Source organism: Octodon degus, unplaced genomic scaffold (genome assembly GCF_000260255.1).
Source record: "Octodon degus isolate 3935 unplaced genomic scaffold, OctDeg1.0 scaffold00305, whole genome shotgun sequence".
Taxonomy (NCBI): Eukaryota; Metazoa; Chordata; class Mammalia; order Rodentia; family Octodontidae; genus Octodon; species Octodon degus.
In genome coordinates this window covers 1,252,025-1,266,655 of record NW_004524881.1, presented here as the reverse complement: position 1 = coordinate 1,266,655, position 14,631 = coordinate 1,252,025, and the positions used below count along the sequence as shown (strand labels likewise).

Below are 14,631 nucleotides of genomic sequence, written 5' to 3'. Positions count from 1 at the left end.
GAGAGAGAGAGAGAGAGAGAGAGAGAGAGAGAGAGAGAGATTGATCAATCGATCGATCTAATGGGACAATTGGAGCCTAGAGAAAAACTGAAGAGAAAGAACACAATGCAGAAAGAGGAAGGGCTAACCTATACTTTTTCCCCAGACTCTTAGCATGTGACATGAGAAAGGAAGATTGAATCTACATCGAAACAGTGGGGGGCTGGGGAGATAGCTCAGCAGTTTAAGCACCTGTCTGAGTCCTGAATTTGATTCCTGGTACTCTCCCCCTTAGCACCCCTCAAAAACAAAGGGAAGTATAGAAACCATGAAAGTAGGGGACTTCAGAGGCCTTCAGAGAGAAATGCACCAATGGAATGAGCCACTGTGCACTACAACAGCAGTGAATCCAGTCCAAGTACCTACCATATACCCTGGACAGTGCTTGATCCGATGCCATCCTGGGGATGGACAACAGAGCCTGGCCTCAGGGCAGCCAGGGGACAGCTTTATCTTAAGGCTCCCAGTGTTAAACTCCCTCAGTGACTGGGTGAGGGACATTCACTGGAGATGCCCAGGGTCGGGGAGCCAGGGTCAGGCTGGCAAGTGACCCCAGGATGTTACAAGCTAAATGACTCAGGCCACACCCTCATGACCAGAGGCCAACTTCAGCCTGAATGTCACTGGGTTTCAAGGTCCCAGAAGCAACACCCTGCCCTAATCTACAGCCAGCTTGCTGATGATTACCCAGCACAGCTCTGGGCTGTGATTGCCTCCTTTGTCTACCAGAGAGAGCAGGGACAGGAAACCATATACCTGAGAAGATAACCACTGGCTCAAAATCACAGAGAAATTTCTGGGTTTTTGCTTTGGGGTTTTTGTTGTTGTTGTTGTTATTGTTTTTGTTCAGTTAGGTGCAGGGTTTTTTTTGTTTTGCTTTGTTTTTTTGCGCCGAATGCCTTCAAGGCATGACTGGCTGTCTTGTGTTGTGGGGATCAAACCACAGCAACCTGAGCCTGACTGCTTTGTTGAAGCAGCCACTTAAAAGAACTGAGCTAAGGGGCAGGCCCCCTAGGTGCAGGTTTTTTGTTTTGTTTTTCTTTGTTTCTTTTTCTTTTTTTGGTATCAGGAATACAACTCAGGGCTTTACACTTGTCAGGCAGGTGCTGTACCACTGAGCTGTATCCCTGGCTGGTTTTGTTTTGGTTTTCTTTTTTTCTTTCTTCCTATATTCTTTGCCAATTTCCTGGGACTTGAGTAATCTTTCTTTGTCCTTCAAACTTGTTTCTAAACTCTTCTTTTTTAATGTATTTGGTAGAGGGTCTCACTACACAGTTCCAAATGGTAGTGATCCTCCTGTTTTTAGCCTCCCCAGAGCTGGGATTATATGCATATGCCACCACACTGGGCCGGCTCCAGGGGCAGGGCCAGTGCCACTGGTGGTGCTGGGGATCAAACCCCGTCCCTGCACTTGCCTAAGCAGGCGCTCAGTCCACTGAGCTATTCTAATCTCTTCTTTTATTTGTTTTTTTTTTTCTCCTTTCACTTAATTTTTTTCCTTAATTACTTTCTTATGTTTTTCCTCTCGATATAATATCTTTCTTTTTTCTCCTTCTTTTCCTTTTATCTATTTCTTGCCAATTTTTTTGTCCTATCTTTACCTAATTCTATCAACACGGGTTTAAATATTGCATGGTGTCTCTTATATGAAAAGTTCAATAGATGACAGATACGTAGATAAATACACAGATACACACACACACACACACACACACACATATAGTATGAAATAAAAGACAAATAAGAGGAAAAATGACAAAAGATATTTCAATTCACCACAAACTGTCTTACATGTTGTATATTTTCTTTGGCCTATTAGTCTGCTTTGCAATCTATAGAGTCAGACAAAAATATATATAGCAAGAAAAGAAAAACTTGTATAAATATTTTCATACTAATTTATTGAGACATGGTGAGATGAGTATAAGTTCCCTTTAGCCTCTACAGTTACAAGAGGTGCTCAGTGCAGTGGCCATTGGCTTCCAGATGTTTAGCAGTAAGGTGAACTGCTGAAGTACGGATACATTGTTTTGGTGGACTCTGTATATGGTAATTAGCTTTATAAGGTCTTACAAGATAAAAGAATAAATGAATCTAATGCTGGGAAATTAAAAGGGATTAGAGGCAAGAAGGGAAAAAGAATAAATTGTGTTATGTACATGTACCTAATCACTACAGCAAATACAATCTTTATGTACTACAAACAAGTTTAAAAAAATGTTTAAATTTTTTAAAAAAGCTCCCATACTCATAAAGTGGGCTACTGCCCTTCCAGAGGATGAACCACCTACTGTCTGGTTTCCACCCCTCCAAGAGAAGCATAAATGTTCCCTATCATCTGGTGAAATAGGCATGAGCTGTTAATGATAAGATCCCAGGACACATGCGCAGTGCAGCACCCAAAGTCCTGCCCTGGACTCCTCGAGAGCAGGCAATCAGGTTCAGACAGGGTGGCCTAGCTTTAAGCTTGGCGTAAGGAGTGGGTGATACAAAAGGACAAGGACCCTGGTCTCCCTGCTATTGTATTACCCCACATTGGCCCTCTCACACAGTAGGGTGCACTTCTTCGACTTTCACATGGCTCAAATTTGCTCTGTAGGATATGTTTCTCTTCCTACCTTTAATAAATGTTAAATCATGCTACTGTTTGCACTTGTATTGACCAATTCATTGCTCAGGACCAAAAAAGACAAACCTGGGAACCACCTCTAGAGGGAGAGCACAGCACCCTAAAACCTGGTAACAGCTCCAGAAAACAATGTGTCTTATTTCTCTGAGTACTCACACTCCACTTTTGAGCACATCCTAACATCTCTGTCTAATAAACCCTTCCCATGCCTCTTATGCATCCTGAAAATTCTTTTTCTAAAACAGGAGTCAGTGAATGTACAAACTTATTCTACAAAAAGATGGGTCAGTTTCCTTATTTCAGCCTCAGGGACCTGGAAGATTCAGCCCAGTGACACTTGATTGATAAATTATATTGTCAAAATAAAAAATGTTCTAAATACTATAATACTAAATTCAAGGCCAGGGAGATAGCTCATCAGTCTAAGTAGACACAAGAACCTGGGTTCTAACCCCAGTACTGCATGCCTTGCTGGCCCCTGAGCCATGCCAACCACCAAAACTGGGTATGGTGGCACATGCCTGCAATCCCAGCACTGGGGAGGCTGAGACAGGAATATCACTATGAGTCTGAGCTGCATAGTGAGATCCTATACCAAATAAGTAAATAAATCTTTAAAAAATAATTTTTTAAATACTAAATTCAAATGTATTTCATCTTTACAGAAAAATGCATTAACAAGGTTCATGAAATGAAATTAAAAAGAAATCTGGGCTGGGTATAGTAGTACACAACTGTAGTCCCAGCATTTAGGAGGCTGAGGTAAGAGGATCACCTTGAGTCTGAGGCCAGCATGGACTACAAAATGAGCTCAAGACCAGCCTGAACTATATAGCAAGATCTTGTCTCAAAAATAAATTAATAAATAAAAGGAGAGAGACAGACAGGCAGAGGCAGAGGAAGAGGCAGAGACAGTGACAGAAGCAGAGACAGAGACAGAGACAGAGAGACTAGGAATCCTCGCTCTCTCCCCAACCACATGAAATTTCAGGAGCTTATAACCACTGCCTGGTCATAATAATACTAGCCTACAAATCATTAATATTTAATTTGTACAATATATTACCCCCCCAAAATATATTACCCCACCTTGACTTACATGATAATAAAATATTTACATATTTACACATTTTTATCCAAGAAATAAATGCTAAATTTTCTTAATGTATATTAGTACAAATGAAAAACAAAAAATTACACCAATAAATCATTAGACTTACGTTTTTCCATTCCACTCCACAATCTTTGTAAAGTTAAGATAACTGTCTTCTCCAGTTAGGAAAACATAATCTCCATCATTAGTCCCATTTTTCTGAAAATGAATGAGTAGGATAATTTAAAGTAATAGCACTGGTTAATTTTGTTACCTTGTTATAAGGACATACAGCTGCTTAGTCAAACACTACTCTAGGAGTTGTGAAGTAAATGTAATAAATACCCACAATCAGTTAATTTTAAGTAAACAAAATTACGCTCAAAAGTGGGTAGGTAGCACAGCAGGGTGTGGTGGGGCATGCTTATTGTTCCCCCAATGGGAAGATGAGGGAGGAGGATCCTGAGTTCCAAAATTCTGTTTCAACAGAAAAAAAAAAAAAAAAAAAAAAAAAGATTCAGCATGTCAGAATTTAGTTGCCTGGGCTGGTGAGATGGCTCAGTGGTCTAAAGAGCACACGTCTGAACTCCAGTCACGCCGCAACATCTCGTATGCCGTCTTCTGAAAAAAAAAAAAAAAAAAAAATAGCAGGAGGATGGGCTTATCCAATCAGTAAAGTTTAAAAGCTTCCTGGAGAAGGCATTCTCTACAAGACTGCAACCTAGAAATTCTGCCTGAGCTATGATTTCTGGGGAACAGGACAGGTATTAGTTCCTTTATAATGAAGTAATAGATACAAACACTGAGTACAGACAATCCTCATTTAATGACCAAGTTCTATTTCAGCGAGATTATTAAATGAATTGTCACTAAATGAGGAAATGCACACAGCTTGTACATTCCAATATTCAGAAAAAATAAATAGTCAAAGCAAACTCCAACTTGATGACTTTGGTTTATTTGCATAACTCTTACATGTAGTATTGTAATATATAAAACTACAGTACTGTACTAAAAGTATAATCAACAAAAATTACAGTACTGTATAAACAAGCTATGCTGTACAAAAAGACCTTGAGGCTCTATAAACAAGATGTTCACAACTCTATATAAAAAAAAAATGGATCAGAAGTCCAAGTGGTGAATTGTAGTTGAAATACCAGCACACCTCAGTTCTAAGTCCAGTAGTCATTAGGCAGGTAGGTCACTGTTATGGTTTGTGTCTAGATGTCCCCTCCAAGTCTCAGGAGGTCATGGGAGGCAGGCTTTTTGGAGCCCCCTGAATCTGGTTCGTAAGTGGTTCATTGTCTAGTGCTGGGATTGGTAGTGTGAGTGCTGCACCCACCAAGGGGCGGTCAGCCTGCACTCTGATATAAGGGACAGCATGGGGCTTGCTCCTCCTTTTTGCCCCTTGTGCTCTAGGTGCTTTTGCTGTCTTCCATAGCCCTGAACTCTTGCTCCTCTGCCATCCACCCTACCTTGGAGCCAGTCAATTATGGACCGAAACCACCATAAACTGTGAGCCAAATAAGGCTTTCCTCCTTTGACCTTGGATGTCAGGTACTGTGTGTCAGATAGAGAAAAAAGTGAGACAGTAATTAAGGAGGAACATCTATGTAACATTCTTAGTATTAGTTCTAAAATTTTGCATGAATTATCTCAGATAACCCTCCCAGTCACATGAAGTATGGTCATTGGGATAGGGGTCTGGAGGCAGGGAAAGAACAGGGTAAGGGATTCATTAGTTTTGAAGCTAACCCTGCCTAGAAGGAGAAATTACTTACTAGAAAAATTCCCCTGGGAGCAGTCTTAAGGACTGGACTGGAGATGGCACAGGGGGCCCTGAAACTCTCCAGAGGAAGAAAGAGCTAACAGGCAGAGTACAAAGAAAGCCAAGGACACAAAGCCAAGGGATCAAGACAAGCTGTCCTGCCACACCCCACCTCTAATCAAATGTGGGGAAGCTGGGGGTGGGGCACTTCAGGGAAAGCTCTTGTTCAGTGTGTACTCACACCTCACTCAGTATATAACACACACACACACACACAAACACACAGAGTGGTACTTTGGTTCATGAAATGAATTCTTTCCATGATTCTGGTCACAAACCCAACTGGATAAGAAATGAATCAGGGAGCTGGCCAGATAGCTCATCGGATTAAAGTGCCTGCTTAGGCAGAGTGCAGCAGCCTGAGTTCGATCCCCAGCATGCCATGTCAGCCCTGCCCCCAGAGCCCACTAAAACGAAGATAGAGACTGGGCCTGGTGGTGCATGCCTGTAATCCCAGCACTCGGAAGGCTGAAAATGGGAATCACTACAAGTCTGATCTGTGTTGTGAGATCATGCAGACCTTGTACTAAATACATAAAAATAAAAAAGAAATGAATCAAATTTCCCTCTTAGATCAACAATGAACCTAACCATTATGTTTCAATCAGTGTTCAACCAGAATCATGGAAAGAATTCAAGTTTGCTTGTACTCTAGGGTCAATATATTATCCATCAGAAGGTCACTTTAATACTCCAATAGATATCCTGTGCTAACTCTAAGCCAACCATGAATAATACAACGCCTAACCTCCTGACTTCCCACCTGGTAGGTGAGGCCCTCTCAAAGACAAACAAATACAGAAAAGTTATACAAAGGCCACCAGAGGAATGACACAGACAGGGGTGCCCAGTTGAATTGAAGGACAATCCTAGGAAGCCCATCAGGTTTAAATCCAGGTAGGGGGACGGTTCTCTCACCCCCTATAAGAGAGGCCAGGGACATTCTAGGAGTACAAGTGTGCATCTCTATCACTGCCTGCTTGCCTGTCCACACCTCCTTTCTTACTTTTCACACAATCTGCAGACCTGTTGTCCAGCACTCCAGGCTGCGGGAGTCTCCTAACAGAAAGCACGTTCGGGTGCAATTTGGCTGCGACAGTCCTGTTGGGAGCTCAAGACCATCCTGGGCTATAACATGCTCAAGGCCAGCCTGAAGTACACAGGGAGACCCTGTCTCAAACACACAGACAGACAGACAGACAGACACACACACACACACACATACACACACACACAATCTGGCTGGGATGCGCTTGCCCACTCACCTCATAGAACAGGCCAAAAGAGGAGGAGATGTTGGGTCTGAACACATGGACGAGCGACAGGAGCTGGTCCTTGTAGCCCCAGAGCAGCTCATGCACAGTATGTGTGGCGAAGAGTTTCTGGTTGTAGGTCTTGAGCACAGCCTTGATGATGTCCTGGAGCAGGGGGTTCTGCGTCCACTCCATGGCCATCTGCGGACACAGGAACCTTGTGGGCCTGCCCGCCCACTGCAGCCCACCCCGTCACCCCCTCCGCTATGACACGGGGTAATGACAGAAAACTCAGCCAGCCAGCTCCTCTTTGGGAGCAAATAGAAGCGAATAAGGCTCTTGGGTCATTGGCCTTCTGTCACATTTCTTAAGGGAGAACTTTGCTTCCCATCTGCAAACAATTACACTGCACAGCCGGGAAAGCTCTTTTGGCGATGCTGGCATCTGTGGCCACGAGGTGGCGCCCTTTCCCCTGGGCTGGGCAGGAGCCTGGTGCTTATCAGCTCCGCAGCCCTGGGAGGACCTGGGGTCCCAGTCTCTGAGTCACCTTCTATCATCGCGGCGCTAGGAACTGCAGTGGCAACCGCCAAGGATACGAGGGAAGCTAAGAATGTTTCTGGGCTCTCAGGATAGTACAGGATGTGTTATTATAAGGTGCAATCCCCAGTCCAGGAAGCGAGAGTGGGCTTTAATCAACAGCCCAGGCTTTGTTTGATGAAGAAGGAAGTAATCAACTCATATATTTTGCTAACTTAAAATACGACCCCTGGGCCTGCCAAATAGCTCAGCGCATTAAAGTGCCTGCAAGCTGGCGCAGAGACCAGGGCTCCATTCCCCGGCCTGCTGTGCTGGCCCCGCTCCGGAGCTGCACTGAGAAGGCGATTGAGTCGGCGTGGTGGCACGCGCCTGTAATCTCAGCACTTAGGAGGCTATAAATAGGAGAATCACTACAAGTCCAATCTACTAGTGAGATTGGACTGAACACCCTGTAGACCCTTCCCTAAAATACAGAAAAAAAAAATATTAAAATGAAATACAACCCCGATTTCTCTGAAAATAACACCTAAACGGAAAACAATCAGCCTTGAAAACTACAGATCAAAAATGCCAGCCCCATCTGCCAGTCGTTGTCATATCTGCCTTAGTGAGGATCCAGGGAGAGAACAGTGACTGCAGGTAAAGCAGGGAGAGGACGATCCTCCTGGCATCCTTGATCTCTAGCTTTCAAGGCTGATGGTTTCCTGGTTAGTTCTTATTACTGGGGAAATGTGGAAGACAGAAATCCGAACTAAGATGTAAGATGAAGATGGTATCACAGCTGGGTATGGTGGTACACACCCGCAATCCCATCACTCAGGAGGCAGAGGCAGGAGGATCACTGCAAGTTCGAGATCAGCCTGGGCTACAAAGTGAGCTTAAGACCACTCTGAACTTCATAATGAAGCCCTTTCTCAAAAAGACAAGAAAACAAGCAAGCAAGCAAGTAAGCAAGCAAGCTAGCTAGCTAGCTATCTACTGCTACACTTTCTAAGACAAAAGGGCAAAGAAATGTTTTAAATTACAAACTACTCCAAAACATCCATATTCATTTGCACAAGGGCTAATCCCTCACACACAAGAAACTGTGCAAACAAAAGAAAAACTATTTTATTATGACTAGAAAAGGCTTTGATAAATCTCAGGAAAAAAAAAAAAAAAACATTAGTTGTCTCACCTTTTTATTTTCTTCTAAACTTCACAAATGATATTAAATTGTATTAATATGATACTAGAAATACTTACCAAAGCAGGAATATTTAATGTTCTAATTAAATCAACTTCAGGGTCTCCAACAGATTGGTTTCGTTCAAAAACATAAGCCTTGTTGCTAACAGCAGATATTGTTGTTCCATTATCTCCAAATTGAATATTTGCCTTGTTTCTGATTTCCCTAAAAGAAAAAGATTTTATTTGAAAATAAAATGTTTCCCTTTCTTTCAGTATCAAAGTTACCTCTTTCAACATAACATTCCAAATATAATAATTATTCAAAGTGACTTCAGAAACCAAGCCTTTAAAATCTGGAGATGAAGGCAGGAAGGAAAAGTGGCCCAGACTCTTCTCGGGAAACTATTTCCTTCCCATGCGCTCCAATCTCTCTGGCAGCGCTTGGACAGAAAGCACATGGGTAAGGGTTTTGGCTAATGACAACAAATCTGGTGACATAAATCTTTTCTCAGGTGATCAACAACACTCAGGTAAAAGCAGCAAGGCACTGGTAGCAGATTGGGAGCAAGCAGTGACCAGTAACTACCCGGTTGGATCAGAGAAGACAAAAGAAACTATCAGAAACACATCAAAGAAACACCCAGAGGCCAGGCATGGTGTTGCACATCTGTAATCCCAGCCCTCAGGAAGGGCAGGCAGAAGGATTGCCACCTGTGAGAGGCCAGCCTCGGCTACACAGTGAGTTCAAGGCCAGCCTGCAACACAGTGAGACCCAAAAGAAAGACAGAAAGACAGACAGACAGAAAGAAAAGTTTAAAACAAAAACAATTCTAGAGATGGAGGACAGGGGAGAAAGGAAAGGCAAAGTGAAAAAGTACAGTATGTAAGTGTACTAAGCCCCCAAGAAGAATGTATTCATTATCACAGACACGCACTAATAAGAAACAAATCATGGGCCTATTACACTAACCAAAGAACCGTAAAATGCCTGAATATTCCTTATTTATTAAAATGTGAATAAATCTCAGATTACAGTTTAACATTTGCTAATCACAGACACGGTCCTAGTTATAAGGCTCAATTATGCCCCATGAACTATTTAGTCAGGAGAACATATGCTTCATTTTAGAAATAATTTTAAAAATAGTTTAAGAGATGAAAATCAAGGCTGGGCATGGTGGTGTATGCCTGCAATACCAGCACTCAGGAGACTGACACAGGAGGACAGCTGAGAGTTTAAGACCTGCCCGGGCTACATGGTAAATTCAAGGTCAGCCTGAACTGCATCAAAAAGTCCCTGCCTCATGGGCCTGCCCCTTAGCTCAGTTCTTTAAGTGGCTGCTTCCACAAAGCAGTCAGGCTCAGGTTGCTGTGGTTGGATCCCCACAACTCAAGCCAGCCAAACCTGCCCTGAAGGCATTCCAGCAAAAAAACAAAGTCCCTGCCTCAAAAGACAGGGGGTGGGGGATGAAAGAGAATAATTTTAATTACCTGAAAAATTAACATCTGTGCATCTAATTACTCTAAAATGCTAAATAAACTGACCCTTATCTTTTATTAGTCATTTTTAGTTCCTTCATTAATTCTCTATTATGAATTAGTATAAGAAGTAACTGAGGTAGGGGATGTGTTGCAGCAGTAGTTCTTTCTTGCCTGCAAAGGCCCAGGAAGAGGAATCTGAGCACACAGGATAGAAGTATAAGTTGATATCTCCTAGGTTTTGGATACAATCTTGGCTTCTGCATTATTTGCTCTAGACCAAGGAGTCTCCTGATTGCTTCTGTCCCTCAGTTTCCTCACCTGTAAATAGAAACAATAACCTATTTGCTTTTTTTTTTTTTTTAGAGCATTCTGAATTAGTCTTTATTATGCTTGCACATAGTAGTTACGAGCCCCTTGCTCCTCCCTAGGCCCCAAGCTGGCAGAGGGCCACAGCAATGCAGGAGGAGAAGAGCAGGCCCATTTTCAATCCTGAAGATTCTGTAGTCAGGAGGAGCGCGTGGAGACAGTGACCACATCTCAGTTGTAGAACAGTCTGAAATAGGCGACATGGTTCCGATGCTTCCTAAACTCTCTGTCTGTGGACAGCTCAGCTTTTAAGGTTCTTTTCTGCAGACGTGGAACCTGAGTCCAGTCTGGAGATCCAAATTTCATTGGCCAAGCAACTTTTGGGGGTGCCTTCTTCTCTGGGTTGTAAGCACCAGGGCCAGGATAAGAAGAAATGTCCTTTGAACATTTTCCAGATCGAGGTAGCAAGACATTAAATGGAACAAAATTTTGTTTGTGTTTTTCCTCTGAAGTAGTTACCCTCTGGTACTTGCCTGGGTAAGGTGTCACATCCTTACTGAGTGGCTTAAACCTCGCAGCAGTTCTGGCTCCAAGGGCATACCCTTTTGTACTCGTCGGAATCTTAGACAGCTTGTAGGTCAGCCCATTATCCTCTGCTATGTAACGCCCAGGTCCTACGTCGGGCAATCCTCTAAGGGGAAGGAAGCAATTCCCCAATTGGTTTGGAGGGTGGTACGGAGGAAAGAACTTCCGCTGTTGACGCGATCCGAAGGAATAGACATCCACACCTCCCGCTTTGTTGAAGCACATCGTGCGAGCCACCTATTTGCTCTTGTTGTTACAAAAGTTAAATCTACATACCTTTATAATCCAGGTACAGCATCACTTAGCACACACTAAGTGCTTAGTACCACAAGCAAAGGCCGGAGCCAGGATGCTAATTAAATTCTGGTTCTTATCCTCAAAGAATCCACAGGAGAGCAAGGGACACTGCCATCCACTCGCCCTTCTTGGTGACAGGTGCTCTGTTGGGTGACGAAGGGCTAGCGGAACACAAAGGAACAGGGGGTGGCACGGCTCACCAAGGAATGCATCCCGGGTGCATCTGGCTATAAGGTTCTAGTCATGCGAAACGGCTCAGGGAAGAGGGTGGTCTGGCAAGGGTAACACCAGAAGCGACTCCAGGGAGCAGCAGCAGGCAAGGATAGGCTGAGCCGACAGATGAGTCACATGCAAGTGGGCATGGAAGCCCCAGACAGGAGGCACCAAGAAGACAGGGCAGAGTCAGGCAAGCAGCCCCAGACCTAACTTTCGGTCACCCCTGCCTTGTCGCCTACTGGAGCCTAGCGCCTCAAATCCGGAAGAAATCGAAAGTTCTTCAACCCTCAAAAGTTGGAGGAGAGGTCAACTAACTGTACCAGAAGGCACGCAGCAAGAGAAAACAAGCAACTGCATGTGAGCAGGCCCCATTGCACGGCAGAACCTCAATTCAAAAGTAATTCGAGTCAGGTGCAGTGGCACATACCAGCACTGCAGGAGGCTGAAGCAATGCAGCTCCAGGCTTCCAAAAGTACGGCAGGTACAGGCCGGAGCCCCAGCAGCCAGCTCTGTTGGGAGTTGTGAGAACCCTCCAGAGGTGGGGGCTGAGTGGGCGGAAGTGAGGTCACGGGGGCGTGTCCTCGCAGGGACTGCTGGGACCCAGCCCCGCCCTGTCCCCCTCTGCTTCCACCACCTCCAGTGACGAGCTGCTCGTTGTGCCAGAGCCCCAGACGCAGGAGCCCCGGGAACAACTGGCCGTGAACTGAAACCGCCACAAACCATGAGCCAAAATCAACCTTTTCCTCTTTTGAAGTTGATTATGTCAGGTTTTTGGTTACAGACACAGAAAAAATATATATGAGAAATGAATAGGGTGCAGGCTACAGCCAGAATCCATTGCTCTGGGGCCGTCTCTGAGCTGGAAAAGCTTGTGAAGGAGAATTCATATCCTGTGTTCCAGAGGGAAATGGGGCAGAGGGAAAAATCTAGGTAAACAGAACAAGTCAGAGCTCTTTTGTCTTCAGCACAGTGACCTGTCATACTGTATTTCAGGAGTAATGTTGTGGTTCCATCATTACCAGGAGACAGGAGTAAGAGGAGGCATGGGGAAGAGGTCTTGGGCCACATTCACTGAGGGGTACAAAAAACAACTTCACTCCCTAAGAACTATCTTCCTGTGGTGACGTCAGGGATTGCTAGTGCCACCACGGGTCCACAAAAGTCAGAAGTACCTGGGCAACACCTGTTAAAACTAAAGTTGTGGGGTTCTCCCTCTTCCTTTCCCTTCCCCCTCTCTTCCTGACAGGGTCAAACTAGGTATCCCTGGCTGGTTTTTTTTTTTTTTTTTTTTTTTTTTCGGAACCGGGGATTGAACTCAGGCCCTTGTGCTTGCCAGGCATGCGCTTACTCTACTGAGCTATCTCCCCGCACCCCCCAGGTTGGTCTTGCACTCACAGCCCTCCTGCCTCAGCTTCCCAAATGCTGGGGTTATAGGTGTGTTCCACCAGGTCTGAGCTGAGAGATCTTTTTCTATTTTTCTTCCTTTTGAGCAGTTCAAGGATTCAAAACAAAAATATTCTATGTAATGACACTTTCTATTTTAAGAAAAATACCTTTTAAGGGCTGAGGAGACAGCTGAGCAGCATAATCATCTGCCTGGCAAGCACAAGGTCCTGAGTTCCATCCCTGCTACCACAAAACCAAACCGAACCACCTTTATTTTTGAGGTGGCGAGATAGCTCAGTGGACTAAAGTGCCTGTTGAAGCAAGCTTAGGCAAGCGCAGGGACTGCAGTTTGATTCCCTGGCACCATATGCTGTACCAGCCCAGACCCCAGGGAGGACTGAGCCGGCGACAGTCCGGCTGTGGTGGCTGTGTGTCTGTAATTCCAGCGCTGGAGAGGCGGACAGCAGGAGGGTCACAAGTCCCAGCTGCATAGTGAGACCATGAACAACCAAATACATTTAAAAAGAAAAGTACTTTTTAAGCTACCAATCCAAAAGACAACATCAGAGTAGTCAGACATAGAACAAAGGACAGGCACTCCCATAATTCTTATCATTTCTTTGATATTTAAATTTGTTATGCAGTTAGGTTCAGAGATAAGTAAGGACTAAGGGCAAAATTTAAACATTTAAACATGGTTTTTACCTTTACTAAATGTCAAGAAAGGGAGCCTGCCCATTAGCTCAGTTAAGTGCCTGCTTAAGCAAAGCAGTCAAGCTCAGGATTCTGTGGTTTGATCCCCAGATCCTCAGAATTTACCAGACCTGTCCTTAAGGCATTCTGAGCCAGCAAAAAAAAAAAAAAAAAAAATTCCTTGGGGCAGGGGAGATAGCTCAGTAGAATAAGCGCTTGCCTGGCAAGCAGCAAGGGCCTGAGTTCAATCCCCGGTTCCACCAAAAAAATAAAATAAGTGCCAAGAAAGATAAATAAGGACTTTTAAGAACTTAAATTTTAAAAAATAGGACTATAAGATAATAGATATGACTATAAGATTTTGGGAGATTTTTTTTCCTTTTTAAATTGAAATTATAATTGCACATAGGTATGGAGCACAGAGTAGTTCAGCACATACACAGGGTGTTATGATCAGGTGGGCCTAATTGCTTATCTACAGCCAATGACTGGAAACATTCTTCATGTTGGTGAACATTCCCAACACCCTGCACTAGTCAATCTTAAATATCCAATCAGTTGTTATCTAATATTAGAAGTGATTCTTCCTGTCCTCTGCTCCATTGTTCCCACTGTCTCCCTCCTCTCTATCCCCTCCCCCAGCATTCCATAGCTCTGGTAACCTCTGTTCTACTCTCAACCTCTTTTTGGATTCACATAAAAGCAGAATTATGCAGTATTTGTCTTTCTGTGCCTAATTTTTTTTTATTTAATTCAATATTCCAGTAATACCAATGTTGATAACAAAGACAGGATTTCTTTTATTTTTATGGCTCTATAACGTAGTGTGTACGTGTGTGTATACAATGCTTTTCCTTCTTGTCTTTCTCTCCCTCTTGCTTCCCCTATTTTCAGTACTGGTGACTGAACATAGAGCCTTCACACTGAGCTACATCCTCAGCCTTTTTTTTTGTTGTTTGTTTTTCACCTTAAGACAGAGACTCACTGTATTGTCCAGGCTGGGTTCAAACTTCTGATCCTTCTGCCTCAGCCTCCCAGAGGGCTGGGGGGCTGGGATTATAGGCCTGTGCCACTATCTCCAGCTCCATAATGTTATGTTCATCAGTTAACACCT

General features: G+C 43.9%; 1 protein-coding gene and 1 pseudogene across 1 annotated transcript in view; both read right to left on the bottom strand.

Annotated features, from left to right (window-relative positions):
- The window catches only part of Scarb2 (scavenger receptor class B member 2), an 81,561-nt gene that overhangs the window by 23,962 nt on the left and 42,968 nt on the right, over positions 1-14,631 (bottom strand). The window contains exons 3-5 of the mRNA XM_004647424.2: positions 8,628-8,775; positions 6,858-7,046; positions 3,889-3,980 (exon numbers count right to left, since the gene is read on the bottom strand). Coding sequence (XP_004647481.1) covers positions 3,889-3,980; positions 6,858-7,046; positions 8,628-8,775 — 429 coding nt within the window. The remainder of the gene's footprint in view (positions 1-3,888; positions 3,981-6,857; positions 7,047-8,627; positions 8,776-14,631) is intronic.
- Positions 10,409-11,150, bottom strand: LOC101590586 (annotated as a pseudogene).